This window comes from Schistocerca nitens, chromosome 11 (genome assembly GCF_023898315.1).
Source record: "Schistocerca nitens isolate TAMUIC-IGC-003100 chromosome 11, iqSchNite1.1, whole genome shotgun sequence".
Lineage (NCBI taxonomy): Eukaryota > Metazoa > Arthropoda > Insecta > Orthoptera > Acrididae > Schistocerca > Schistocerca nitens.
The window spans coordinates 59,739,161-59,766,960 of NC_064624.1; the positions used below are offsets into that span (position 1 = coordinate 59,739,161).

Consider the following 27,800-nt stretch of genomic DNA (forward strand, 5'->3'; position numbering starts at 1 on the left):
GGGACCTTTGCCTTTTGCGTGCAAGTGCTCTACCGACTGAGCTACCCAAGCACAACTCACGCCCCGTCCTCACAGCTTTACTTCTGCCAGTACCTCGTCTCCTACCTTCCAAACTTTACAGAAGCTCACCTGCAAACCTTGCAGAACTAGCACTCCTGAAAGAAAGTTTCATATCAGCGCACACTCCGCTGCAGGGTGAAAATCTCATTCTGGAAACATCCCCCAGGCTGTGGCTAAGCCATGTCTCCGCAATATCCTTTCTTTCAGGAGTGCTAGTTCTGCAAGGTTCGCAGGAGAGCTTCTGTAAAGTTTGCAAGGTAGGAGTCGAGGTACTGGCAGAAGTAAAGCTGTGAGACTGGGCGTGAGTCGTGCTTCGGTAGCTCAGTTGGTAGAGCACTTGCCCGCAAAAGGCAAAGGTCCCGAGTTCGGGTCTCGGTCTGGCACACAGTTTTAATCTGCCAGGAAGTTTCATATCAGCGCACACTCTGCTGCAGAGTGAAAATCTCATTCTGGAAGAATATTGCTTGTTACAGTTAACATAGTAATAATTGCACAATGCATATAACAATTACAATGCCAGGTGAACAATGAGGCCTAACCACATAAACATTCACATAACATTTCTAGCAATTAGATTTTTCACAGCTACCAGGGCACTTCGCCTTCAGGGCTAATGAAGTAGTTTGCAAAGTCATCCCTGATACTGTTCGCAATATTTCCTCCACAGACGAAGCAAGGTGACATGTCCTGGAATCCCTGAATAGTTAATGTATCCTCAAACGCTATTCCACTGCGATCATGCACAAAGTTACGGAGGAGGCAACATGTCTTTACAATAGACTTCAGCCGATCGTGCAGCAGTGGATGTACGTGTAATGAAAGTTTTGCCCTTATTCTCCTCTTCCTGCTCCTCCTCAGAAGTTCTAACAAAAGTTCTCCTCGCTCGAGTCCATTTCACTAATTAATCAACTGGCAATACCTGCAGTGTGACACTTGTGATCCAGGAGTGTTCACCAGAATTACCGGCGACCGTCACTGGTGACGGTCACCAGTGTCCCTGTGTGAAACGAGCTTTAGTCTTTTGTTGTGCCTGTCAGCAACTCAACATCTCCGCTATATGGTGTGTAGCAATCTTTCCTTTTCATAATGTTGTCTAGACTGGTATTTGGCTTCTCAGACAGGAATAAATAAATGTGTGTTTCAGCATTTTTCGGAATTTAACTCATATTGGGGTGAAAGTTTTGTTCTTAAAACATATCATCATTATTAAACTACTGAAGCATTTGTAAAGCTACATATATGAAAACTGGTATCTGACTTCTCGGATAGAAATAAAAGATACACGTTCACTATTTTTGGAAAATTCAACAACTAAGGGGATGAAACAGGGTGAAAGTTTTCTTGCATATATTTCATTATGAAAGTGCCTTTGAAGCTAAATCTAAGAAAATTTGTGTTTGGATTCTCAGTTAGGAACAAAAAAGTACATGTTTCAGTGTTTTTGGAAATTCTACACCTATGGGTGTGATTCACTGACTCATCATAGCCTACTACAAACCTCTAACTATAGAAACTTGAAATTTGGAGAGAGTGTTAATTTTATACTATAGGCATTGTTTTAGTAAGGGATTGTTCGAAATTCCACCCCTAAAGTGGGGGTCGGGTGAAGCAGGGATTTAAGGTGTTTTGACAATATATCATCATTAAAGCATTAATAATTCATTTTTAAAGCTACATCTATGAAAACTGATATTTTACTTTTTGGTTAGAAATGAAAGGATACGTCTTTTAGTGTTTTTGGAAATTCAACCACTAAGGGAGTGAAATAGGGGACGAAAATTTTTATGTAAATATTTCATTATGAAAGCATTGTTAAAGTCAAATCTAAGTAAATTTCTATTTGGTTTCTCCTTAACAAATTTAAAAAAATACATGCTCTTTGGAACTTCACCACTGGGGTTTAAAATTTTTATGAAATTATTTTGTGATATAAAACAATTTTAAAACTAAATCTGTGCAAATCTGTATTTGATTTATCAAAAAACAGGTGTTCAGGGACGAAAGTTTCTACAGAAATGTTACGACAAAAACTCAAAAGACAGGATCAACAAAGACCTCTGATTCTAGTTACTGGAATTGCTTTCTGGTACGAAGTACATTTGAAAAAGACTATTCTTCTATGGCCTTAATTAGAATGGAACGTTTAGATGACGTTGCAATTTGTGAACAACATAAAAATTCAATTACAAAAATCTGTGTGGATCATATAATCTATGCGAGCGAAGCAGCAAGCGCTAAGTTAGTATTACATAAAATGCACGAAGGACAATAAATAGTATTGTATGAAGAACTAGAAATTTTCATTTATGGCAGAGTACATGATAAATGGTTGCTAAATGATAAGCTAGAAGGCAAAAATGTAATTTTTTTCAAAAATTTCTCCAATGCTGACTGATTCTTTAAAAAACTGTCCTGGCATCACTTCACAATCATGAAACAGCAAATAATCATATTATTTGATACACACTGTGACAAACATGTTTATATTTTAAAACTGTATTCCACTGTTTTTACATCTTGGTAATAAATATTAACATAAAGTGATGAAAGAGTAAAATTATTTCATAAATCATTTGAGAGTTTGAAAAGCATTGTCAACAATTCGGTTTGCTCCTGTTTTATCTGCATTTTTCAGCCAGACAGACAAAGTATTCCTGTTTGATGACATTTATCCTTGCTCAAGCTCCAAAGTGTCAAATTTTGCATGTCTGTGAAATTATTTGGCAATGTTCTGCTTTGCTTGATGTGTTAACAGCTGTGACTGATGTGGTTTAGAGAAATTGTGACTGACAGCCAATTTGAGAAACAAGTCTGCCCATTTACATTTGCATTTGTCAAACAAAAGCCAGATCACTGGCAGATTTCTGAGATGACAGACAGACTATACACATGTTGCTATTTCACCACACTTTAAGAGTGGAAAATAATTTATGAAGCAGTTTATCTCGTATCACAAGTTCCCACAATTGTGAAAAGTAAGGACAAAGAAATATCTAAACAAGAATAAAAGATCACCCACCATTACAAAAATGGTAGAGGTGTTACGACTATCACCTCACTCAATACTTCTTTACTGTTTCACACATTACCATAATAATGTCAATGCAAGACACATATTTTAAATCTTCAAAATCTTCTCTGGTTCCAAGGGATCTCCAACTTTTAGGTAATATTTGAACAACTGGAATATATTTTCTCATAATTGCACGTGTGTTTTTTTCCAATATGAAGGCGAAGTAATTCTAAAAGTTATTAAAATTTGACTCTCCATTCAGAGAAAGTTGATGTAATCATAAAGTTCTGAGAGTAACACTTTCTTTAGCAGATTTTCATGGGAGACATATACTGCCGTGAGCTGCACTGCATGCAGTATGGCAAAGAGCTTAGCATCACTGGCTGACACGCTGTGAGTCGCCAATTCTACCTTCCACCGCCAGCAATTATTTGTTATTACATACTTATTATTACTGGAAGGTTCTTGAAATAACTTATGTTTGTCAACATTTGTAGATTCTATGTCTTTATAAACAAGCATTCTGAAATATGCTATGTTTGTATACGTAGCTGCACATGCTGACCAGGAGGTCTGTTCAGTTCTGTTCGTACATTGATGACAGTAATAAATGTGCTTTCAGTTCTAAGTTTTTAACTTCAGTATTGGATGTGCCTTTGGAACTGGACTCGACGATGGTTTTGACATGACAACATGCCATTCCTTGCATCAGCATCTTGTTTTCATTTGCTTTCTATACACTGCTAAAACTAGAGTAAGAAATGCTATGCACTGGTAGCAATACAGACTTGCATCAAACTGCTTAGCAACATGGCTGCTACACAATGTGAGAGCTGCTTTAAAAGTGAGCTTTGTTTTGAAAAATTTGGTTTTTATGTTACCAGACTTGTTTGTCAAACCAACGCAAAGGAATGAGTGACTCTGACAAAGAAGTCCAAGTGTTTAACGGGACTTAAAACCACTAGTAGTAAATGGCAGAGTAATGTAGAGGTAGAAAATTTGCATACTGTGAATAAATTAGAATGATCAATTCACTACTTGTAGATTAGACTCTAGGCAGGCATCACTCAACCCACTTCTAGTGAACCCTTACCTCCATCAGTATTCACATAATTTTCTAAATAGTTTTTGCTTTGAGCTGGATGTAACTCAATTTTTATTGTGAATACTTTTAGTCTTGTGTTTGTGATTTCAGCCTTACTAACTTCATAAACAATTGTTTAGCGACTTGTAACCTTTACTCGTGACAAACAGAATGCAGATACGAGGCCTGTTCAGAAAATAATATTCTGAATTACACGCCTTACGAGATATTTAATGACATACGGTTGACAGCACTGCCTTGCGGATTGTCTCCTTTGTACCCACATGTTTTTGGAGTGTGATGTCTCATTTATTTTTCACGATATTGTTACCCGAGTGCAACATGTAAGTTTTTTTTTTTTTTGTTATGGTTTTAGGGCACAAAACTGCTAAGGTCATTAGTGCCCGGTCTGTGACTTAGGAAAAGGTAAAAAAACGAAACTGGAAACCAGCAGCAATGGAAACGAAACTCAAAAAATTGGAGAAACTAAAAACAGAAGGAAAGCTTAAAAAACAACTATAGAAGGGGGTCGGTTGTCCCCAAAAAGAGGTTCAAATGACTGACATCATCTCACTGGCTCTAATAAACTTGAGAACGCGATCGGCTGAGCGCGTGTCATCTGCTAAAATGGAAGATATATCAGGCGACAACTGTAGACGGGCGAGTAACGGAGTAAATAGGGGCACTCAATTAAAAGGTGTCTTACCATCCACAGCTGAGAGCAGTGGGGACAGAGTGGGGGAGGATCGCCGCTTAAAAGATGTCGATGGCTAAAAAGACAGTGCCCTATCCGGAGTCTAGTTAAAATTACCTCCTCCCGACGACTCGTTCGAGAGGAATAGGTCCAAGCACAGGGAAGAGCTTTCACGTCCCGCAATTTATTATTGGGAAGTGTCAATCAATGTGCTTGCCATAAAAGAACAACACGACGACATAAAACACTCCGTACATTGGCGAAGGGAATTGTGCGAATAGCTGGCCGAAGAAGAGAGACCGCAGCCTTGGCCGCTATATCGGCTGCCTCATTTCCACAGATACCAACGTGTCCCGGGATCCAGAGGAACGCCACAGAGGCGCCCCCCAAGTGGAGCAAGTGGAGGCAGTCCTGAATCCGGTGGACCAGAGGGTGGACAGGGTAGAGAGCTTGGAGACTGAGGAGAGGGCTGAGAGAATCTGAGCAGATAACATACTGTATCCGCTGATGGTGACGGATGTATTGGACAGCCTGGAGAACAGCGTAACGCTCCGCAGTATAAACCGAACACTGGTCGGGAAGCTGAAATCGAGTTGGGGTGTCGTCAACAATATAGGCACTCCCTACACCAAACGATGTTTTTGAGCCATCAGTGTAAATAAATGTGGCTTCCTTCATTTGTGCACATAGAGCAGCAAATGCCCGACGATAAACAGGTGAAGGGGTACCGTCCTTGGAAAACTGACAAAGGTCACGGAGCAGGCAGGCCCGGGAACGGAGCCAAGGCGATGCTGTACCCCAAGTTGTCAAGAAAGTTTTAGGAAAGCGGATGGGAAGAGAATGGAGCAGTTGACGGAAGTGGACTCCTGGTGGTAGTAGGGAGAAAGGGCGGCCTGCATACCCTAAATCCAAGGAGGCGTCGAAGAAAGTGTTGTGGGCCGGATTAGCAGGCATGGAAGACAGATGGCTAGCATAACGACTCAGAAGGACAGCTCACTGATTGGACAGCGGAGGTTCAGCAGTCTCAGCATAAAGGCTTTCCACAGGGCTGGTGTAAAAAGCTCCTGACACTAAACGTAATCCACGGTGGTGGATAGAGTCGAGACACCGAAGAACAGATGGCCGAGCAGAGGAGTAAACTATGCTTCCATAGTCCAATTTCGAGCACACTAAGGCGCAATAGAGGCGGAGAAGGACCACTCGGTCCACTCCCCAGGAGGTATCATTCAGGACACGGAGGGTGTTGAGGTATCACAGACAGCGAGCCGAAAGTTATGAAACGTGGGAGGACCAGCACAGTTTTCTGTCAAACAAAAGAACCAAGAATTTAGCGGCGTCCGAAAACGGAAGGTTGACAGGGCCTAGATGTAAGGAAGGTGGAAGAAACTCCGTACGACGCCAAAAATTAACACAAACGGTCTTACTGGGAGAAAAGCGGAAGCCTGTTTCGATGCTCGAAGAGTGGAGGCGATCGAGACAGCCTTGAAGACGTCGTTCAAGAAGGCTGGTCCGTTGAGAGCTGTAGTAGATCGCAAAATAGTCCACAAAGAGGGAGCCCGAGACATGAGGAAGGAGACAATCCATAATTGGATTTATGGCAATGGCAAACAGTACAACACCTAGCATGGAGCCCTGGGGTATCCCATTTTCTTGGGAGAAAGTACGGGAGAGAGTAGTGTTCACCCGCACTCTAAATGTGCGCACTGCCAAATTTGCGAAGAAAAAGGGGCAGCCGACCTCGAAAGCCCCAAGAGAACATTGTGCGGAGGACGCATGTCCTCCAACAGTTATCGTATGCTCTCTCCAGATCAAAAAATATTGCTACTGTTTGGCGTTTCCGGAAAAAATTGTTCATGATATAAGTGGAGAGAGCAACAAGATGGTCAACTGCAAAACGATGCTTTCGGAAACCGCATTGGGCAGGTGTTAAAAGACTGCGGGACTCCAGCCACCAAGCTAAACGGTAATTCACCATACGCTCCAAAACCTTACATACACTAATCGTGAGAGCAATGGGGCGATAGCTAGAGGGGAGATGTTTGTCCTTTCCAGGTTTCGGAACAGGAATGACGATAGCTTCCCACCATCGTCTGGGAAAAGTAGTGTCGGCCCAAATTCGATTATAAAGGCGAAGGAGGTAACGCAGACTATGGTATGATAAATGCAGCAACATTTGTATGTGGATACCATCCGGTCCTGGGGCGGAGGAGCGAGAAGAAGAGAGTGCATGTTGGAGTTCCCGCATGGAGAAAACAGTATTGTAGCTTTCGCGATTTTCAGATGAGAAAGCAAGAGGTCACACTTCCGCTGCGCGTTTCTTCGGGAGAAACGCTGGCGGGTTATTTGAAGAGCTCGAAATCTCAGCAAAGTGTTGTCCCAATGAGTTAGAAATTGCGACGGGGTCCACTAATGTATCATGAGTGACAGTGAGCCCGGAGTCTGGGGAGAACCTAGGTGCACCACATAACTGTCAAATCCATCTCCAAACTTCCGAGGAGGGAGTGAAGGTGTTAAATGAGCTAGTAAAGAAGTTCCAGCTTGCCTTCTTGCTATCGCGGATGACGTGACGGCATTGAGCACGGAACTGCTTATAGCGGATACAGGTGGCCAAAGTAGGACGGTATCTGAAAACGTGAAGAGCACGTCGCCGCTCACGTATTGCGTCACGGCATGCCTCTTTCCACCAAGGAACTGGGGGGCGCCGGGGCAATTCGGAGGTGTGAGGTATTGAACGTTCCGTAGCTGTAAGAGTAACGTCTGTAATACGTGTGACCTCATCGTCGACGCTAGGAAAGTGACTGTCATCGAATGTCGCTAGAGACGAAAAAAGTGTCCAATCGGCTTGGGCGAACTTCCAGTGTCGCGGGCGCATATATGGCAGTTGTGGCTGCAATCGAAGGACACGTGGAAAGTGGTCCCTCGAGTGTGTGTCAGCAAGAGCGAACCATTCGAAGTGCCGAGCTAGCGGAACAGTACCGACCGAAAGGTCTAAATGAGAGAAATTTGTCAACATGTAAGTGTTAGTGGCAATTTTTGAAATGCGAAATTTTCTGGAGCAAAGCTGCAACATAAAATTTTGCATGAAACTGGGGAAACTGTTACAGACATGTTTCTGCTTTTGAAATGAGCTTATGGAGATGATGCTCTGGGTCATATGCAATGTTACAAATTGCTTTCACAATTTAAACACGGTCATCAGCCAATTTAAGATGATCCTCGAGCACGAAGGCCTTCCACTTCAACTGACGAAATGTGTAAATTGCCGACTGCACGTCACAGAATTTGAAGAAGCGATTAACAGTTTGTACCTGTGGCACAAATTCGTGATGAAAGTAATCCTTCCAAGCCAAAGAAAACTATCACCACAGCTTTGACATTTGACCTAACCTAATAGCTTTTTCTAGTCGTGGAGAACCTTTACTGACCCATTGTGAAACCGACTCTCAGTCTTAACATCATACCCGTACATCCACGTCTCATCAAGAGTCATCTTTCTCTTTAAGAACACCTCATTCTCATTTGCGTGATCCCAAAGCTCTTCACAGACTGTGAGCCGAAGGTCTTTATGAACTCTATTCGTGAGCCGTTGGTTGAACTTGTTGGCAACACAATGCATCCACAATGCTGCGTCAGGATTTTGTGACACGATACAAATGAAACGTTACATTATTCTGCGATCTCTTCGACAGTCAGTCTTCGATCGGCACATACAACTTTCTCGACCTTCCCGACACGAGCGGCGTCGGTAGATGTGGAAGGGTGTCCTGAACGAAGTTAATCTTTAATTTCCATCCGCCATTTTTAAGCTGAGTAGACCATTGTAAACCGAGTACGGCTCGAGCACTCGTCACCACAGGCTTCCCGCATCATCCGGTGTGTGTCTGTAGAGTATTCTCAAGTATTGTGCAAAATTAAACGTAGAGGCACTGTTCCTCTAAATCTGTTATCTCAAAATTTGCGAACTGTGCGACACAATGTTCTACCGAATACGACACCGAACAATAACTAACAGTCATACGACGACGAAACTTCTGGCAGTTACACATTAAACACAGCCACGTGCAAGGATGCCAACCGCTTTTCGCACCGACACACCACTAGTGCAAAATTAGAAATAATTCAGATTTTTTTGTACAGACCTCGTACGTCTACACAAACCTCATCGAAGAGGGAGCACGTCGCATCCGACCCGATTGTGCCGTCTATTTTGTCTCCTACCACCACTAGGGCTAACATCCCCCAATGGGTGTCCGGGTATTTTTTAGCAGATAGTGTAATATTCTCAAATACTGCCAAACTAGGAGTATATAATCATTGCACAATAGTCATATCTGACTTACTAATCCAGCGTGTTCTTTACTCGAAATAGTCAACCGAACCCCCATATTTACGACGACAGCATATCAAATCGATAGAGATCTAAAATTTTTACAATTATTACCACAAAATGCGGTGGTGTGCAAAACTTAACAATGAAAGTAGCTTTCATACTGTGTATTGCTGCCAACTAGCATATCTCCTCGACACTTGGACCATACTGCTACAGTACGAGAGGCAAATGAAAGAGCTGCACAGTGAGACGGACAGAAATGATACTTTTGTTAACAGACAATAATTAAACTTAAGTCGCTGCTATTTATGACGGACCTCTGGACATTACAAAACGTGGGACGTGGGTCTTAATACGGTGTGTTACTACTGTGGGCAGCAATGCACACTCTGCAGTGTGCCCCCATGCTGGCCGGGAGCTCAGTGAGGAGTACTTGTCATAAGGCACTCCATTACTCCACCAACTTGATTGACTACTACTGGGTCGTCACTGGTCCACGTGGATGTGCTGCAATAACCATCCATCCATCCATCCATCCATCCCCCCCCCCCCCCCCCAACCTTGTTCCCCCCAAAACTCCTTATGAACATTAGGGTTAGCATGGGAGTACACTGCGCACAAGACATTGCCGTTTCTGGTGATCACACTCCGTATTAAGAAACACATCCCAAATTCTGTAATGTCCGGAGGACCATCAAATAGCAGCAACTTTAGTTTAATAATCGTTTTTGAATAAAAGTACCATTTCTATTCATGTCATTGCACATTTCTATCAGTTATCTTCTGTACTATACTGTAACAGTTCTTTGAACATATGGTCCACATTTTATCAACTTACATTATTTGTCAAAGACACATGACGCGACATTTACAGTTTTCCACAACAGTGTAACTGTACATCTGTATCTATATCTATATTCTGCACAGCACAGTGAAGCGTACGGCAGAGGGTATGTCCCACTGTACCAGTTATCAGGGCTTCTTCCCATTCTATTCACAACTGGAGTGTGGAATGAGCGAGTGAATGTTTCCGTGCATGCTGTAATTATTCTTATCTTATCCTCACGATCCCCGTGTGAGCGACACACTAGGAGGTTGTAGTGTGTTGCTGGAGTTGTCACTTAAAGCTGGTTCTTTAAACAGTTAGCAGACTTTCTAGGGATAGTTTACGCCTATCTTCAAGAGTCTGCCAGTTCAGTTTATTCCGTGTATCTGTGACACTTTCCCACAGATCAAACAAACCTGCGACCATTTGTGCTGTCCTCCTTTGTACAAATTCAATATCACCTGTTAGTCATATTTAGTACGGGTCCCACACACTTGAGCAATATTCTAGAGCTGGTCGTACAAGTAATTTTTAAGCAATGTCGTTTGTAGTCCGATTGCAAATGTTCAAATGTGTGTGAAATCTTATGGGACTTAACTGCTAAGGTCATCAGTCCCTAAGCTTACACACTACTTAACCCGAATTATCCTAAGGGCAAAGACACACACCCACGCCCGAGGGAGGACTCGAACCTCCGCCGGGACCAGCCGCACAGACCACGACTGCAGCGCCTTAGACTGCTCGGCTAATCCCGCTCGGCAGTCCGATTGCACTTCCCCAGTATTCTACCAATACATCAAAGTCTATCACCTGCTTTAACCACAACTGAACCTATGCGATCATTCCATTTCGTACGCCTGAAAAGTGTTACATCCAAAAAGTGTTATATCCAGTATTCGTACGATATGTCAGATTCCAACTGTGACTCACTGATATTACAGTCATAAGATACTACATTTTTTCGCTCTCTGAAGCGCACAATTTTACATTTCTGAACATTTAAAGGAAGTTGGCAACCTTTGCACCGAGTATTTATGCAGCTTCTTTCGGACAGTACTCCACAGATAACTGATTCATCTGCAAAAAATCTGAGGTTATTATCAATATTACCTGCAAGGTTATTAATATAAGATGAACAGCAAAAGTCTCAACACACTTCCCTGGGGCACACCTGAGGTTACTTCTACATCTCACGACGACTTTACGTCCGAGATAATGTGTGCATCCTTCCTACCAGAAAGTCCTCAATCCAGTCACAAATATCTTTGATACACCACACGACTGTACTTTTGACGATAAGAGTAGGTGTGGTACTGAGTCAAATGCTTTTTGGCAATCAGGAAATACTGCATCTACTGACTGCCTTGATGCAATACTTTCAGTGCAACTCGGGTTTGGAAAGTACCCATACTAATTTCAATTGGAAATCACTCCACTTTCCTGCCCTGTACGCCACCTCCACAGACACCAGCACCACCTCCTTACCTCCTGCCGCACTGTTCCGTTCGGTGGCGAGATGCGGGTGCACCGAGGAATGTAGCTCACCTGGCAAGCCTCTCGTACTCCTCGCGGATCTCCTGTGGCGTCTTGGTCCTCTGCACGATCTCCCAGCCGTCAGCCTTCAGCCCCCGAGTGCCCAGCGTGTCGTAGATAGCCCGCCGGTGGGGGTCGCTCAGGACTGCAACACAATTCGTTCGATTGTCGAGCACTGACCCTGTACGCGATAGCGATTTTGATAACTGCATCTAAGCAATGTGCAACAACACAATTTGACATTAAAAATTGAAAGTCACGTTTAGTATATCACACTATTGTTGCGGTCTTCAGTCTGACGACTGGTTTGTTTCAACTGTCCACGCTAGTATATCCCGTGCAACCGTCTTAATCTGTGCGTAACTACTGCCATTTGCCCCCACTTTATACATCTTTGATACACCACACGACTGTACTTTTGACGATAAGAGTAGGTGTGGTACTGAGTCAAATGCTTTTTGGCAATCAGGAAATACTGCATCTACCTGACTGCCTTGATGCAATACTTTCAATGCAACTCGGGTTTGAAAAGTACCCATACTAATTTCAATTGGAAATCACTCCACTTTCCTGCCCTGTACGCCATTTCCACAGACACCTCGGAGCTATAATAACTTTTCAATCCTGCGAATGGTGAAGGGTTTATACACTGTCTTAAGACTTTGACACTTTAGAATACAAAACCCAGCACTTAACAACAAATTTTGAAAAGATTTTTGATATGTGGCAACATCTACACGGCATATTTTCGTGTTACCACCATATAAGCAAGAATTCCACCAAATACAGCCTGGTAGCTTCCAAAGCATTGAAATCAACATGGCAAAATGCTTTTTCCAGCCAATCGTAGCTCATGTCATGTGATATTGCCAGCTGATGACAGCAAATATTCAGAGCATAGGACACGCGACAGTCAGCCAATAGCAACATCATTTTTAAGTAGCACGAACACACAATTAGGAAAAGTTGACGGTTCAAATTAAAACACATATAGCATTGCAACAAGAAAAGCTAAGCTTTCACATATAATATTGGTCATCAAAAATTTTTGCTTTATTTCCCGAGGCTGTTGTAGGCAGGATCCTAAGGCCACAGCTTAAATTGCAGCAGCTGAATATTACTGACAAATTTCACTGCCGTGACCAAATATTTTGTGGATTATCTGGTCAAATACATTTTATATCGTGCACTTTGACTTCTTTTAGGATATTATTATTGCATAATTTGTAATCGATGAAAAAGCTAAAATAAATATGAAGAACTAACCTTGAAGCTTGGCCATTTATAACATGTGTTACCCTTTGTAAGATACATCAAACACAAACATGCCACTAAAATTTTAAATAATGGCATAAACGGCTGCTCTTCTTGGCCCGAAATTTTTCTAAATGGCTGGTCCTCAGTGTTTCAAGTTTTGATTGAGACGAACACATTCATCACACATTCTCACATGTACCAATTCATCTAGTGTAAAAGGAAACTGAAAATAATGCTTCTCAAACCACCATCCACAATATTTTCCCACAACCTGTTAGAAATGTAAACAGTTGTAACACCATGTTCATCAAAATGAAGTCTACTAAAACATGCATTGAATGCATGTTTGTTATTACGAAGTATTGCATTGCCTTTGTCACATTCTGCTGTTAGCAGATACTTGTGGGTACACTGTTTTGTCAATGTAAATGACACATTTTCTTTGCAACTTAAGTTTTATTTTAGCGTTCCTCTCTTGTTTATGTTTTATCTCTGCAGTGTTATTCTGTAGTAGTGGGCTAAAGCAAAATTCTTTGCTAGAATATCACTTCTTACCAGACAAATGTACAAAAATTAACTGAAAACTAAAACAATGAAAAATTCCGAGGTTTTTCCCGATTTCCCAGGGAATATACGCCCCGATCCCAATTTGTCCTACCAACCATTACCTTCTTTTAGTCAAGTTGAACAGTAAGTTATTTTCTCCCCATTTGTAATCAGTACCTCCTCATTCGTTACTCAAGCTGCCCATCTAACCTTTAGCATTCTCCTGCAGCACACCATTCCAAAAGCATCTGTTCTCTTCTTCCTTGTTTATCTTCCTATTTACCGTCTCGTTTCACTTCTGTACCGGACTACACTCAAGACAAATACTGAGGGGTTATAATTAAAGTGCTGCTATTCACAGAGGTAAAGAGTGGACTGTAATTATCATATGGCATCAAAACTCTGTAGATCTTCTTGTCTGTTAATGCAGAATCGATATACACTGGATAAAAATTGGTTCCAATTTTGGCCACCAGATTCAAATCTGGTGCTGTTGGTTGGTTGGTTGGTTTAAAAGAGGGGGAAAGGGACCAAACTACAAGGTCACTGGTCTCTTGTTCCTAATAAAATGCTGCCACAAGTGTGAGAATAAAACAGACGAGACATATAACACAAAACGGAAAGAAAGGAAAGACCACAAGAATGAAGGAAAGGAAATGAACACTAAAAGGAACAAAAAGAGGAAAAGAAAACGACAGAGATGCAAGAAACAGTTAGACGAGAGTACAATAAGGAAGCAGATTACAGTGGCTGGCCGACCACGAAAATAAAAAGGAAAAGCCAGCCAGCCTGCAACACATTAAAACCTCCATCCTAAAAGCACGAGGGTGGAGGACACAGAGGGACAAAGGACACGCGCAAAATCGAATGATAAAACCCACCCTCCCGAATGAAACGTAAAACTAAATCGGCCGACGAGGCGTCGTCTGCCGAAATCGACGATAACGAGTCCGGTAACCGAAGATGAAGTCGCAGGGCAGCCAGAGGAGGACAGAGCAGAAGAATACGGGCAATATCAACCGGACACTGCACCGACACCGAGGTGGGTCTTCACGGCACAGGAGGTAGCCGTGGGTCGCCCAGGAACGGCCAACGCGGAGCCAGCAGAGTCCCTGCGAGGCACCTTCACCTCCATTGAGGACTTCCACACATTCGTGGTCCCCTCAATGGGTCGCAGTTAGTTTTGCGTACTGAAATTTTGACATTCCGTCTCCCGAAGCTGAAAAACCTTGCGGCGTAATAACCGACGCAGGTCAGTTCCGGTGATGCCCATCTCCAGAAGTGATTTCCGTATACCCCGTTTGCCCTTCCTGTCAGCAAGTTCATTTCCTGGGATTCCGACACGACCAGGGATCCAGACGAACACCACCGAACAACTGGACTGTTCCGGGGCACAGATAGACTCCCGGGTGGATGCTACCAAAGGATGACGAGGGTAGCACTTGTCGATAGTTTTTGGGCTGCTCGACGAGTCCGTACGTAACGGAAAAGACTCCCCGGGGCACGAACGGAGATACTGAAGTGCACGAGAAATGGCTACCAGCTCAGCAGTGAACACACTGCAGCCATCGGAAAAGGAATGCTGTTCAATACGGCCACCGTGAACGTAGGCAAAGCCGACACGATTGTCAGCCATCGGTGTAAACCACTTCGGAGACCCGGAACACGTCAAGAATCGAGAGGAAGTGACAGCGGAGAGCCACGGGGCTAACCGAGCCCTCAGGGCCACGTGAAATGTCCAGACGAAGCTGTGGCCGAGGTGTACACCGTAGAGGCGTACGTGAACGGACCACAAGTAGAAGTGGTAAAGGGAAGGACTCCAGTTCGGAGAGAAGGGATCGCACACGAACCGCAATCGTTAGCCCCGACCCGAGTCGCCAATGTGGGAGACGACTGCCGCGGGCGGGAAAAGGAGACAGTAATTTGGATGCTCAGGAGAGCTACGAACGTGTGCTGTGCTACTGGCGAGCAGTTGTGCACGTCTGAGCTGCAATGGAGGGACCCCAGCCTCCACCAGTACGCCGGTCACCGGACTCGTCCTAAAAGCTCCTGTCACTAATCGAACCCCGCAGCGGTGCACAGGGTCGAGTAAATGCGACGCTGAGGGTGCCGCCGAACCAGAAACCACACTCCTATAGTCAATTCGGAATTGGACGTGGGCTCTGTCGAGTCGCAGCAGCGTAGAGTGATCTGCACCCCAATTGGTGTTGCTCGGGCAACGGAGGGCATTGAGGTGCCGCCAGCACTTCCGCTTAAGCTGACGAAGATGAGGAAGCCACGTCAATCGAGTGACGAAAACCAGTCCTAAGAATCGATACATCTCCACTACAGTGAGTGGACTATCGTGAAGGTAAAGTTCTGGGTCCGGACGAAAGGTACGACGCCGACAGAAGTGTACGACAAAGAACTCTGCGGCTGAAAACTGGAAGCCGTGGGCTAGAGCCCGTGACTGCGCCTTGTGGATGGCTCCCTGGAGACGCCGCTCAGCAACACCAGTACTGGAGCAGCAGTACGAAATGTAGAAGTTGCCTGCATACAGAGAAGGGGAGACAGAGGGCCCGACAGCTGCATCTAGATCGTTAATGGCCACTGCAGGACTCCATTCTCCTGGATATGGATGGAACTATGGGAGGCTTAACTTGGACACGGAAAGTACGGAGCAACAGGAAATTTTGGATAAAATTCAGGAGCGGGCCCTGGAGACCCCACTCCTACAATGTGGCAACGATATAATCTGGCGCTGTGATTACAAGAAAGATGTATAGAAATGTTTCCAAATGTAATGGATTAGTGATAAGACATGAGCAGAAAATGCCAAACAAATGAGAAAGGCATAATGTCAATTTCATTATTTAGTGCCACTTACACAATTTGCTCAATATGAGCACTGGATATGCCAAAGAGATGTTGTACAGTGCCAGATTTGCACCTGGTGGCCAAAATTTGAACTACCATTTTTTCCGGCAATAATCGGTTCCACATTAAAGCATTAATGTACGTAAAAAGTTTCGCTGTCATACGACAATTACAACCCTCCTGAACTGTGAGTAGCTGCACTTCAATTACAGCCATCTGGTAATTTCAGAAAAGATTACCTGACAAATTTCTATTACAAGTTAACAAACAACTCTTTTTCAGAAATGCTTTCCTTCCTTTTGGCAGCCTGCATTTTATATTCAGCCATCATCATTTAAAGAACTGATGATGGCTGAATATAATAGCAAAACACGAGTAAAACTTTTAGCGTCCCATTTTGTAATCCGATTCCCTCAGCATCACCTGATTTCATTCAACTACATTCCATTACCCTGATTTTACTTTTCATGATATTCATTTTACAAGCTCTTTTCAAAACACTGTCAATTCCATTCAAATGCCCTTCCAAGTCCTTTGCCTACTGACAGAAATCCAATGTCGTCAGTAAATCTCAAAGTTTTTATCTCTTCTCGCATGCTATTGTAGAATTCTTCATCCTCACTAATGAGGACTGGGGTGACTGGAATTAGTCAGTAGGAAAAGGGAGAGAAGGAAACATAGTAGGTGAATATGGATTGGGTGGAAGAAATGAAAGAGGAAGCCGCCTTGTAGAATTTTGCACAGAGCATAACTTAATCATAGCGAACACTTGGTTCAAGAATCATAAAAGAAGGTTGTATACATGGAAGAATCCTGGAGATACTAGAAGGTATCAGATAGATTTATATAATGGTAAGACAGATATTTAGGAACCAGGTTTTAAATTGTAAGACATTTCCAGGGGCAGATGTGGACTCTGACCACAATCTATTGGTTATGAACTGCAGAGTGAAACTGAAGAAACTGCAAAAAGGTGGGAATTTAAGGAGATGGGACCTGGATAAACTGAAAGAACCAGAGGTTGTAGAGAGTTTCAGGGAGAGCATAAGGGAACAATTGACAGGAATGGGGGAAAGAAATACAGTAGAAGAAGAATGGGTAGCTCTGAGGGAAGAAGTAGTGAAGCAGCAGAGGATCAAGTAGGTAAAAAGACGAGGGCTAATAGAAATCCTTGGGTAACAGAAGAAATATTGAATTTAATTGATGAAAGGAGAAAATATAAAAATGCAGTAAATGAATCAGGCAAAAAGGAATACAAACGTCTCAAAAATGAGATCGACGGGAAGTGCAAAATGGCTAAGCAGGGATGGCTAGAGGACAAACGTAAGGATGTAGAGGCTTGTCTCACTAGGGGTAAGATAGATACTGCCTACAGGAAAATTAAAGAGACCTTTGGAGACGAGAGAACCACTTGTATGAATATCAAGAGCTCAGATGGCAACCCAGTTCTAAGCAAAGAAGGGGAGGGAAGGTGGAAGGAGTATATAGAGGGTTTATACAAGGGCGATGTACTTGAGGACAATATTATGGAAATGGAAGAGGGTGTAGATGAAGATGAAATGGGACATAAGATACTGCGTGAAGAGTTTGACAGAGCACTGAAAGACCTGAGTCGAAACAAGGCTCTGGGAGTAGACAACATTCCATTAGAACTACTGATGGCCTTGGGAGAGCCAGACATGACAAAACTCTACAATCTGGTGAGCAAGATGTATGAGACAGGCGAAATACCCACAGACTTCAAGAAGAATATAATAATTCCAATCCCAAAGAAAGAGGTGTTGACAGATGTGAAAATTACCGAACTATCAGTTTAATAAGTCACGGCTGCAAAATACTAACGCGAATTCTTTATAGACGAATGGAAAAACTGGTAGAAGTGGACCTCGGGGAAGATCAGTTTGGATTCCATAGAAATGTTGGAACACGTTAGGCAATACTAACCTTACGACTTATCTTAGAAGAAAGATTAAGAAAAGGCAAACCTACGTTTCTAGCATTTGTAGACTTAGAGAAAGCTTTTGACAACGTTAACTGGAATACTCTCTTCCAAATTCTGAAGGTGGCAGGGGTAAAATACAGGGAGCGAAAGGCTATTTACAATTTGTACAGAAACCAGATGGCAGTTACAAGAGTTGAGGGGCAGGAAAGAGAAGCATTGGTTGGGGAGGGAGTGAGACAGGGTTGTAGCCTCTCCCCGATGTTATTCACTCTGTATATTGAGCAAGCAGTAAAGGAAACAAAAGAAAAATTCGGAGTAGGTATTAAAATTCATGGAGAAAAACTTTGAGGTTTGCCGATGACATTGTAATTTTGTCAGAGACAGCAAAGGACTTGGAAGAGCAGTTGAACAGAATGGACAGTGTCTTGAAAGGAGGATATAAGATGAACATCAACAAAAGCAAAACGAGGATAATGGAATGTAGTCGAATTAAGGCGGGTGATGCTGAGGGGATTAGATTAGGAAATGAGACACTTAAAGTAGTAAAGGAGTTTTGCTATTTAGGGAGTAAAATAACTGATGATGGTCAAAGTAGAGAGGATATAAAATGTAGACTGGCAATGGCAAGGAAATCGTTTCTGAAGAAGAGAAATTTGTTAACATCGAGTATAGATTTAAGTGTCAGGAAGTCGTTTCTGAAAGTATTTGTATGGAGTGTAGCCATGTATGGAAGTGAAACATGGACGATAACCAGTTTGGACAAGAAGAGAATAGAAGCTTTTGAAATGTGGTGCTACAGAAGAATGCTGAAGATAAGGTGGGTAGAACACGTAACGAATGAGGAGGTATTGAATAGGATTGGGGAGAAGAGAAGTTTGTGGTACAACTTGACTAGAAGAAGGGATCGGTTGGTAGGACATGTTTTGAGGCATCAAGGGATCCCAAATTTAGCATTGGAGGGCAGCGTGGAGGGTAAAAATCGTAGAGGGAGACCAAGAGATGAATACACTAAGCAGATTCAGAAGGATGTAGGCTGCAGTAGGTACTGGGAGATGAAGAAGCTTGCACAGGATAGAGTAGCGTGGAGAGCTGCATCAAACCAGTCTCAGGACTGAAGACCACAACAACGACAACAACAACAACAACAACAACAACAACTAATAAGTTCCACAGATACCTCTCAAAGTAATTGTATAGTCAGTCACCACTGTCAAGAGGTACTTTATTATACAGGGTGAGTCACTATTTCCACCAAGAATAACTCCAAAAGTACGATAGAAGCTGAAAAGTTTGTGGAACAAAAGTTGCACGGGACAACGGATCCATAATATGACATTGGTTTTTTTGTTGCTAGGTGGGGTCGCTTCAGGGACACGAAGGTCAACTTTGTTTCTTTAAATGTGATGCTATAGTTTGGCTGGCTCGTTCACCAGACTTGACGACTCAGGATTTTTTTCTTGTGGGGATTTGTAAAAGATATTGTTTATAAAGACATTCCAATTACACCTGAATATATGCGAGAGAGAATTGTCAGAGTACATGCTTCGATAAGTGCATAAGTGATAAGGAATACCACTCAATCTGTGATAAGAAGATTGCAGCACTGCACTGATACCAATGGTCATCACTTCGAACACCTTCTGTAAATGGACGTTCGTGCCACCTTCGTGACCTTAGTTGACCTTATTGTTACACATAATTGCAATCCTCTCAATAGCAGCTATCAGAAAATAAGTACGAAACTATAGCACGCTACTTAGAAAACCAAATTTGACCTTCGTGTCTCTGACGTGACCCCACCTTGCGACAAAAAACCGACGTCATATTACGGCCCACGTTATCCTGTGCAACATTCGTCCCACACACTTTTCAGCTAATATTATACTTTCGGAGTTATTCTAGGTGGCAATAGTTAGTGACTCACCCTGTATAGCTTTACACGAATACATTTAAAACCGACAAAATCTAGTTGTGCTTTGATGCAGGTGTCTGTGAGAATTTCGAAGCAGGCACCCAGATGTAAGCCCGAGAAGATTTCGTAAGCAGTATACACTGAGATCGGGATACCTCTCGATATCACACCGGACCTCTTTTTGCCCAGCGTAGTGCAGCAACTGACGTGCCACGGACTCGACAAATCGTCGCGAGTTTCCTGCAGATACATTCGGCCCTACTGCCTCTGTGGCCATTCACGATTGCGAAGGTGTCGCCGGTGCAGGATTTTGCACACGAACTGACGTCTCAATTACGTCCCGTAAAAATTCGACGGGACTGACGGAGGGAGATTCCGGTGGCCAAATCTTTCGCTCACACTGTCCAGAATGTTCTTCGAACCGACCGTGAACAATTGTGGCCTGCTGACGCGGTGCCTCGTCGTCCACAAAAATTCCACTGTTTTGTGGGAATGTGAGATCCACAGATGGCTGCAAATGGTCTCCAGGTAGCTGAACACAATCGCATCCAGTCACTGATTGGTTCAGTTGGACCAGAGGACCCAGTCCACCTCATGTAAAAATAGCCCACACAATACGGAGCCACCACCAGCTCACACGGTGCAGTCTACGATACACTACCTTACCCTCAGGTGTTACCGACCGAAATTGACATTCGGCTGAGCAGGCCACAGTCTTCCAGTCGTCTAGGTCCCGATCGATATCGTCACGAGCCCGGGAAAGGTGCCGCAGCCGATGTCGTGCTGTTAGCGAAGGCACTCCCTCGGTCGTCAGCTACTGTACCCCATTAATGCCAAATTTTGCCAGACTGTCCTAAAGGATACGTTCGTCGTACGTCCCACATAGATTTCTGCAGTCGTGTCGTGCAGTGTCGCTTATCTGTTGCCACTGACAACTCTAGATAAATTCCACTGCTCTCTGTCGTTAACCCTTTAACTACTACGAGTGTGTTAACGCACACGCCTCTGTACCTGTCCCCGTGTGCTCCGAACCGCCTAGGTCGTAGACACGTTCGGAGCACCAGGTAGAAGGACTGGTGGTGCGCGGGACAGGTACAGAGGTGCGCGCATTAACACATCCAAAGCAGTTAAAGGGTTAAGTGAAGGCCATTGGCCACTGCATGTCCACGGTGAGAGGCAATGCCTAAAATTTGGTATTCTCAGCCCACTCTGGACAGTGTGATTCTCAGAATACTGAATTTCAAAATGATTTCCAAAATGGAATGCCCCACGTGTCCAGCTCCAGCAACCATTCTGCATTTGAAGTCTATTAATTCCTGTCGTGTGGCCATAATCGGGTCAGAAACCTTTTCACACCAATCATCTGAGTACAAATGACAGCTCTACCGACGCACTGCCCTTTTACGCCTTTGGTTTGCGATACTACCACCACCTCTATCCCACAACTTCTGTCACCTCGCTGTATGCTGGGAAGGTCTACATTAACATGTATGTAGAGCTATTTGGCACTTACTTAGCTTGGTGTATTTTAAATCTATGTTATTTCCTTTCCTTGTTTTGTAACACTGGATAGCACAGCTGCTACCTCTAAGTCTTCGACTGCTTTTTTGACGAGAAGACGAGGCAGTAAAAGTTTACCGACCGGTCAGAAACAGACGGAGGAGCTGGGGCTGGGGCTCGGGTACAGTCTAGACCGGACAGAGCGATCGCTCTGGGTAAGGTGGCCACGGAATTCCAGGCGGAGTTATCCACGATCAGAGTGAGTGTGGAAGACGAGCTGCATAAGTGCTACGAGGTTCACGGTGTCTACACTTCTTCAGACAGCCGAAGAACTCTGATATCTCAATCGGGGCCTGCAACACGATCACAGACTGTTGCAGAAGCTGTGGGTCCGTAGTCGTGCAGTAATTGATTGCAATGAACAAGCCGATAGACTGCCCAGGGGAGGCACGACAACTCCATCTGTCAAATGAGAACCCGATCCGACAGTGACCGAGGCAATGGTGAGATGAAAACCCTGTAGCTGCATTAGAAATAGCACACACAATATTGGACTATGAAAAAATGTAGCAAGGTAATGGTGCCGAAGCCACGTTTTGAGTTCTGTAACCCGGGGGCTGAAAAGAAGATAAATTAAACACACGGCTGGTCTTAAGGTTGACCGCAGGAGCTTAACCCTCAAACTGTGGGCAATTATCCAATTTTTTCATACAATATTGAGGGGTATTTTTATTCCTGAAGTAGTATAGTTCTAAGGACAGAATTATAGGAATTCAACAAGAAAATAAAAACTTACTTTAAAGTTGCTTTTTAATTGACATTTAACATAAATATAAACCAGGCCAGCCATCTTAACGCCATGCACTGTGTTATTAATACTATTAATGTATGAAAATGATGAAGAGATACACTAGAGACGGTATGTGAAATTTTTTATGACTGTCGCTGCAGCTGTATGGCCTTTGCTATTCGTTTTAACAATAGGTACTACTCATACACCAATACCACAATCTTGCGAAACAGTGCCGATGACCACACTTTTAGTGCCAAACAACTTTAAACCCATACATCCACTGACGACGATTCTCCAGCCTGATGTGAGTAGCCAGTCACGTTACTCATTTGTAATTTCCTATGCTTCGCAGATGAAGTTAGCGGCTATTTTGTTTTACTCGTAGCAATTCAAGCTGTGCTCTCAGGTCCCACCCTAATCCCTAATTTCCCCCTTGGAAACACTCTGGAAAAAACAATGTGACATTTGTGACGACCAAAATTATCAATTTCACTCCTGATAATTACATTCCCAGCAATTTAAGCCATGCTATTATGTGCCAACATAACCAGAAACCTGAAAATAGCAACATATTTGGAAAAAAAACCCAGCCAAATTCTGTGATGAAAAAGTTTATAAGACTGAACGTTTCTAATTGACTACAACCAAGGAAAAAGTACTGCAAACTACTGCATACAATGACAGATCCGGGTACACCATAAGTGCACTTTATCTGAGACAGGCTTTAATAGATAGAAAGTGTGCTCTTAGTATTTTTAGTTCTTTGAAGTATGGCCAGCAGGAATTCTGTTTGTAATGCCTGTGATTGTTCTCACTGCTTGTTTTGCCTCACAAACACTGTTTTTGTATCAGAAGAGTTGCATCATAGGATATTTTCAGGTAGCATCCAGAGGTGGAAGAAAACATAGTTCATCATAACTGTGAACATTGAGACAACAGTGTTGAGTCATGTACAGTGTTACTGAAATGGTCAGCTATTAGGCGAGTGCCACACTGAAGACAGTAGAGATATCAAGGAGTAAAAATGCATTACACTGCGAGTTGATGGTGGCAAACACAAAGTGAGGGCACAAACATGTACCTCCATTTTGTGAGCCCTCAGAAATACAGACGTGGTGTAAATCCGACAGGAAAAGTAGGCTTACATGGCAGAGTGGAGTATAAGAATAGCAGAACAGTGTATAAAATGGTGTAAAGTATGAACGAATACTCTATTTACTGTTTTCATTTACTGATTTCTCAATTATGAGTTTGTTTACTTTTGTACAAAATGCACACAATTCTAACCAAAGACAAATTTGGATAAAAAAGTACTCATTGTATTGAAAACTGACATATACAGATCTGAATCTCAATTGGTGTAACTTTTACCATCCAACTTTGCTGAACACCCTAATACACAGAGCCTGGACTATTTTCTACAAGATGACTGCAGGTGCAAGATTAATCATGTGGTAACAGTGCTCAGACAGAACAGGTATTCAGTGCATTATATGAGGTCAATGCTGTCAAGGAAGCAGAGACGTGATGCTGCTTAACAAAGTGAGGAAGGTCAACACACAGTACAGCTTCCATCTTGTGGTGCAACAACTACTAAAATAGGTAGAGTCCTAAAATGGCAAGCAAGCAGACCAGTCTTTCACCCAAACCCCAGTTCTAAGCAAAGAAGGGAAGGCAGAAAGGTGGAAGGAGTATATATAGGGAGTTTATACAAGGGCGATGTACTTGAGGACAATATTATGGAAATGGAAGAGGATGTAGATTAAGATGAAAAGGGAGATAAGATACTGCGTGAAGAGTTTGACAGAGCACTGAAAGACCTGAGTCGAAACAAGGCCCCGGGAGTAGACAACATTCCATTAGAACTACTGATGGCCTTGGGAGAGCCAGTCATGACAAAACTCTACAATCTGGTGAGCAAGATGTATGAGACAGGCGAAATACCCACAGACTTCAAGAAGAATATAATAATTCCAATCCCAAAGAAAGCAGGTGTTGACAGATGTGAAAATTACCGAACTATCAGTTTAATAAGTCACAGCTGCAAAACACTAACGCAAATTCTTTACAGACGAATGGAAAAACTGGTAGAAGTGGACCTCGGGGAAGATCAGTTTGGATTCCGTAGAAATGTTGGAACACGTGAGGCAATACTAACCTTACGACTTATCTTAGAAGAAAGATTAAGAAAAGGCAAACCTACGTTTCTAGCATTTGCAGACTTAGAGAAAGCTTTTGACAACGTTAACTGGAATACTCTCTTTCAAATTCTGAAGGTGGCAGGGGTAAAATACAAGGAGCGAAAGGCTATTTACAATTTGTACAGAAACCAGATGGCAGTTATAAGAGTCGAGGGGCATGAAAGGGAAGCAGTGGTTGGGAAAGGAGTGAGACAGGGTTGTAGCCTCTCCCCGATGTTATTCAATCTGTATATTGAGCAAGCAGTAAAGGAAACAAAAGAAAAATTCGGAGTAGGTATTAAAATTCATGGAGAAGAAGTGAAAACTTTGAGGTTTGCCGATGACATTGTAATTCTGTCAGAGACAGCGAAGGACTTGGAAGAGCAGTTGAACGGAATGGACAGTGTCTTGAAAGCAGGATATAAGATGAACATCAACAAAAGCAAAACGAGGATAATGGAATGTAGTCAAATTAAATCGGGTGATGCTGAGGGGATTAGATTACGAAATGAGACACTTAAAGTAGTAAAGGAGTTTTGCTATTTAGGGAGTAAAATAACTGATGATGGTCGAAGTAGAGAGGATATAAAATGTAGACTGGCAATGGCAAGGAAATCGTTTCTGAAGAAGAGAAATTTGTTAACACCGAGTATAGATTTAAGTGTCAGGAAGTCGTTTCTGAAAGTATTTGTATGGAGTGTAGCCATGTATGGAAGTGAGACATGGACGATAACCAGTTTGGACAAGAAGAGAATAGAAGCTTTCGAAATGTGGTGCTACAGAAGAATGCTGAAGATAAGGTGGGTTGATCACGTAACTAATGAAGAGGTATTGAATAGGATTGGGGAGAAGAGAAGTTTGTGGCACAACTTGACTGGAAGAAGGGATCGGTTGGTAGGACATGTTTTGAGGCATCAAGGGATCCCAAATTTAGCATTGGAGGGCAGCGTGGAGGGTAAAAATCGTAGAGGGAGACCAAGAGATCAATACACTAAGCAGATTCAGAAGGATGTAGGTTGCAGTAGGTACTGGGAGATGAAGAAGCTTGCACAGGATAGAGTAGCATGGAGAGCTGCATCAAACCAGTCTCAGGACTGAGGACCACAGCAACAACAACAGAGCAATAATGTAGATATAAGTTTAGAACTTATTCTGTATGGTCTGACTTTCATTATAAAATAACAGTGAGTAAGAGTACGAAGTCGTTTTGTTGACAGTGGTTAAAATAATTCATTTTCCAGAAATATTCTGACAGAATTATATGTTACGCACTGCACAGTCGATTACATCTATAATGTTTTGTAAATGTTTATAATTTAGTTATATCCAAATCTGTGAACAATTCATCTGTTTACTGCATGTGATGACATATTTACTGGTCTATCATACATAATGAATAGGAAACATATACAACTGTGAAGAAGCACAAAAAGCAGCAAATAAAATGTACAGAAGAGAGCAGGTCAAAAAAGAACTCCCCCGCCCCTCTCCTATTAACGAGAGCACAAAAATTTAACAGATCACTACTAATAAAGGAAATGACAAAAAGGCTGAGGGAGGGGTGAGGGGGTGGGGGGTGTGGGGGGGGGGGGGGGGGTGAGGGAGATTGAGAGAGAAAATAAGAAGTGAACCAATGATAATCATAAAAAGAAAAACAAACACACATCACAATGTTATTTGTGACTGCTTTAAATTGAGTGGTGGTAGAGAAGTTTGTCAATAAGTAAGATGACAAAACAGCAATACTTAATTTGTAGACCAAGCCCAAGCACAGCTCAGGCCACAACTTTGTATTAAAAAGACTGCCCCCCAAGTATAGGTCAGCTCACAATTTTCTCGACGCCCAGGACATCCATCGTTTGAAAACTTGATTCATTTCATACGGGAACAACGTACAGATATCTCGCTACATGTCACTTTTTTGGTGCTGCCACACGTTTTCAATTTCCAGAATTATTTTAAAAGAAATATAAATGAACGTAACAATTGCTGTCGCAAATGGCTGAGCTGATATGGTCACACTGACATAATTTTGTGTGAGTATTCATGAGGTTTTGCAATCTGCAGCGATTCTGCTACAAATACATTATGTTTCTTCAGTGCACAAGAAATTTTGGAAGCTCAAGGGGAAGAAATTGTCCAATAAACCACCTTGTACTTTTTTCTTGAAAGAATAAGTATACTTTCTGTCATTATTTTACAATTTGTACGGTATCAAAGAACCAAAATAAATATGAAAAACAAATCATTAAGCTTGTCTTTATAATATGTATTACTCTTGAAGATACAGTAATTACATATGTGCTAGTAATGTTTTAAATAATAGCATAAATGGCCAGTTTCCTAGATCTGGTATTCTTCTAAGTGGCCAGACTCCAAAGCATTAAGACCAGGGCCACTGCAGGATAGAGCACTTTCACAACAACAACTCAGACTGCTAAAGCTTAATGACTGACGTGGTGAGACCATGTCTGTAAAAATGCAGCTTCATTCTTACACTAAAGTACAAATAGCAACCAGCCACTGTTAATAATAATATTTATTAGGAACACATATCAGCATTACTGGTTTCGACTTGACAGATTTATCTTCGGACTGCTGTTCACATTTAACATTATGTTATGCTGTACATATGACATTCGTTGATTGCAGTGACGATTCCTTGGGGTGGTAGTGCCTTGCGGCAAAATACGCTGCAAGAAAAAAATTACTACTATATTAAATCTTTCTTACACGCTTAAGGATCCTTCGTCATTATCAGCACACACCACATGAAAAGCACAACATAATTTTAGATGTTAATAGCTGTCTGAAGCTGAACCTGTCAGTTTGAAAACAGAAACAATGTTCTACTTATAACCTTTTTTATATGACCTGAAGATATACCTTTAGGGTATGAAACTGGTCATCATACAGTAAAAACACAAAAAAACAGCTATTGCGGATTTGGGCTATCACTCAGTTTTAATATAGACTATATTACCGTCTTTGATTTTTAATTGTTTGATTGTCCTTTGCATTATGTACAAGCAACAACATTAATTGTTCCTAATAAATAACTCTGTTAATAGTGGCTGGTTGATGCCTGTACATTATTTTAAAAATTAACCTGTGCTAAATTGTCAGTTTCACACAGTTAATGGGATGAAAGCTGCATACGAGCAATGAACACTGGCAAGATGAAATGAAGATCTTCCAAATCTATATAAACAAAAATCAATTGCTGATGTATGAAGGATGATTATTTGAGAATAGTTTAACAGATATGGCCATT

General features: G+C 42.4%; 1 protein-coding gene across 1 annotated transcript in view; it reads right to left on the bottom strand.

Moving 5' to 3' along the window:
• The window catches only part of LOC126213361 (dnaJ homolog subfamily C member 11), a 139,556-nt gene that overhangs the window by 107,872 nt on the left and 3,884 nt on the right, over positions 1-27,800 (bottom strand). Inside the window, exon 3 of the mRNA XM_049941065.1 lies at positions 11,553-11,685. Within this exon, the coding sequence (XP_049797022.1) occupies positions 11,553-11,685 (133 nt within the window). The remainder of the gene's footprint in view (positions 1-11,552; positions 11,686-27,800) is intronic.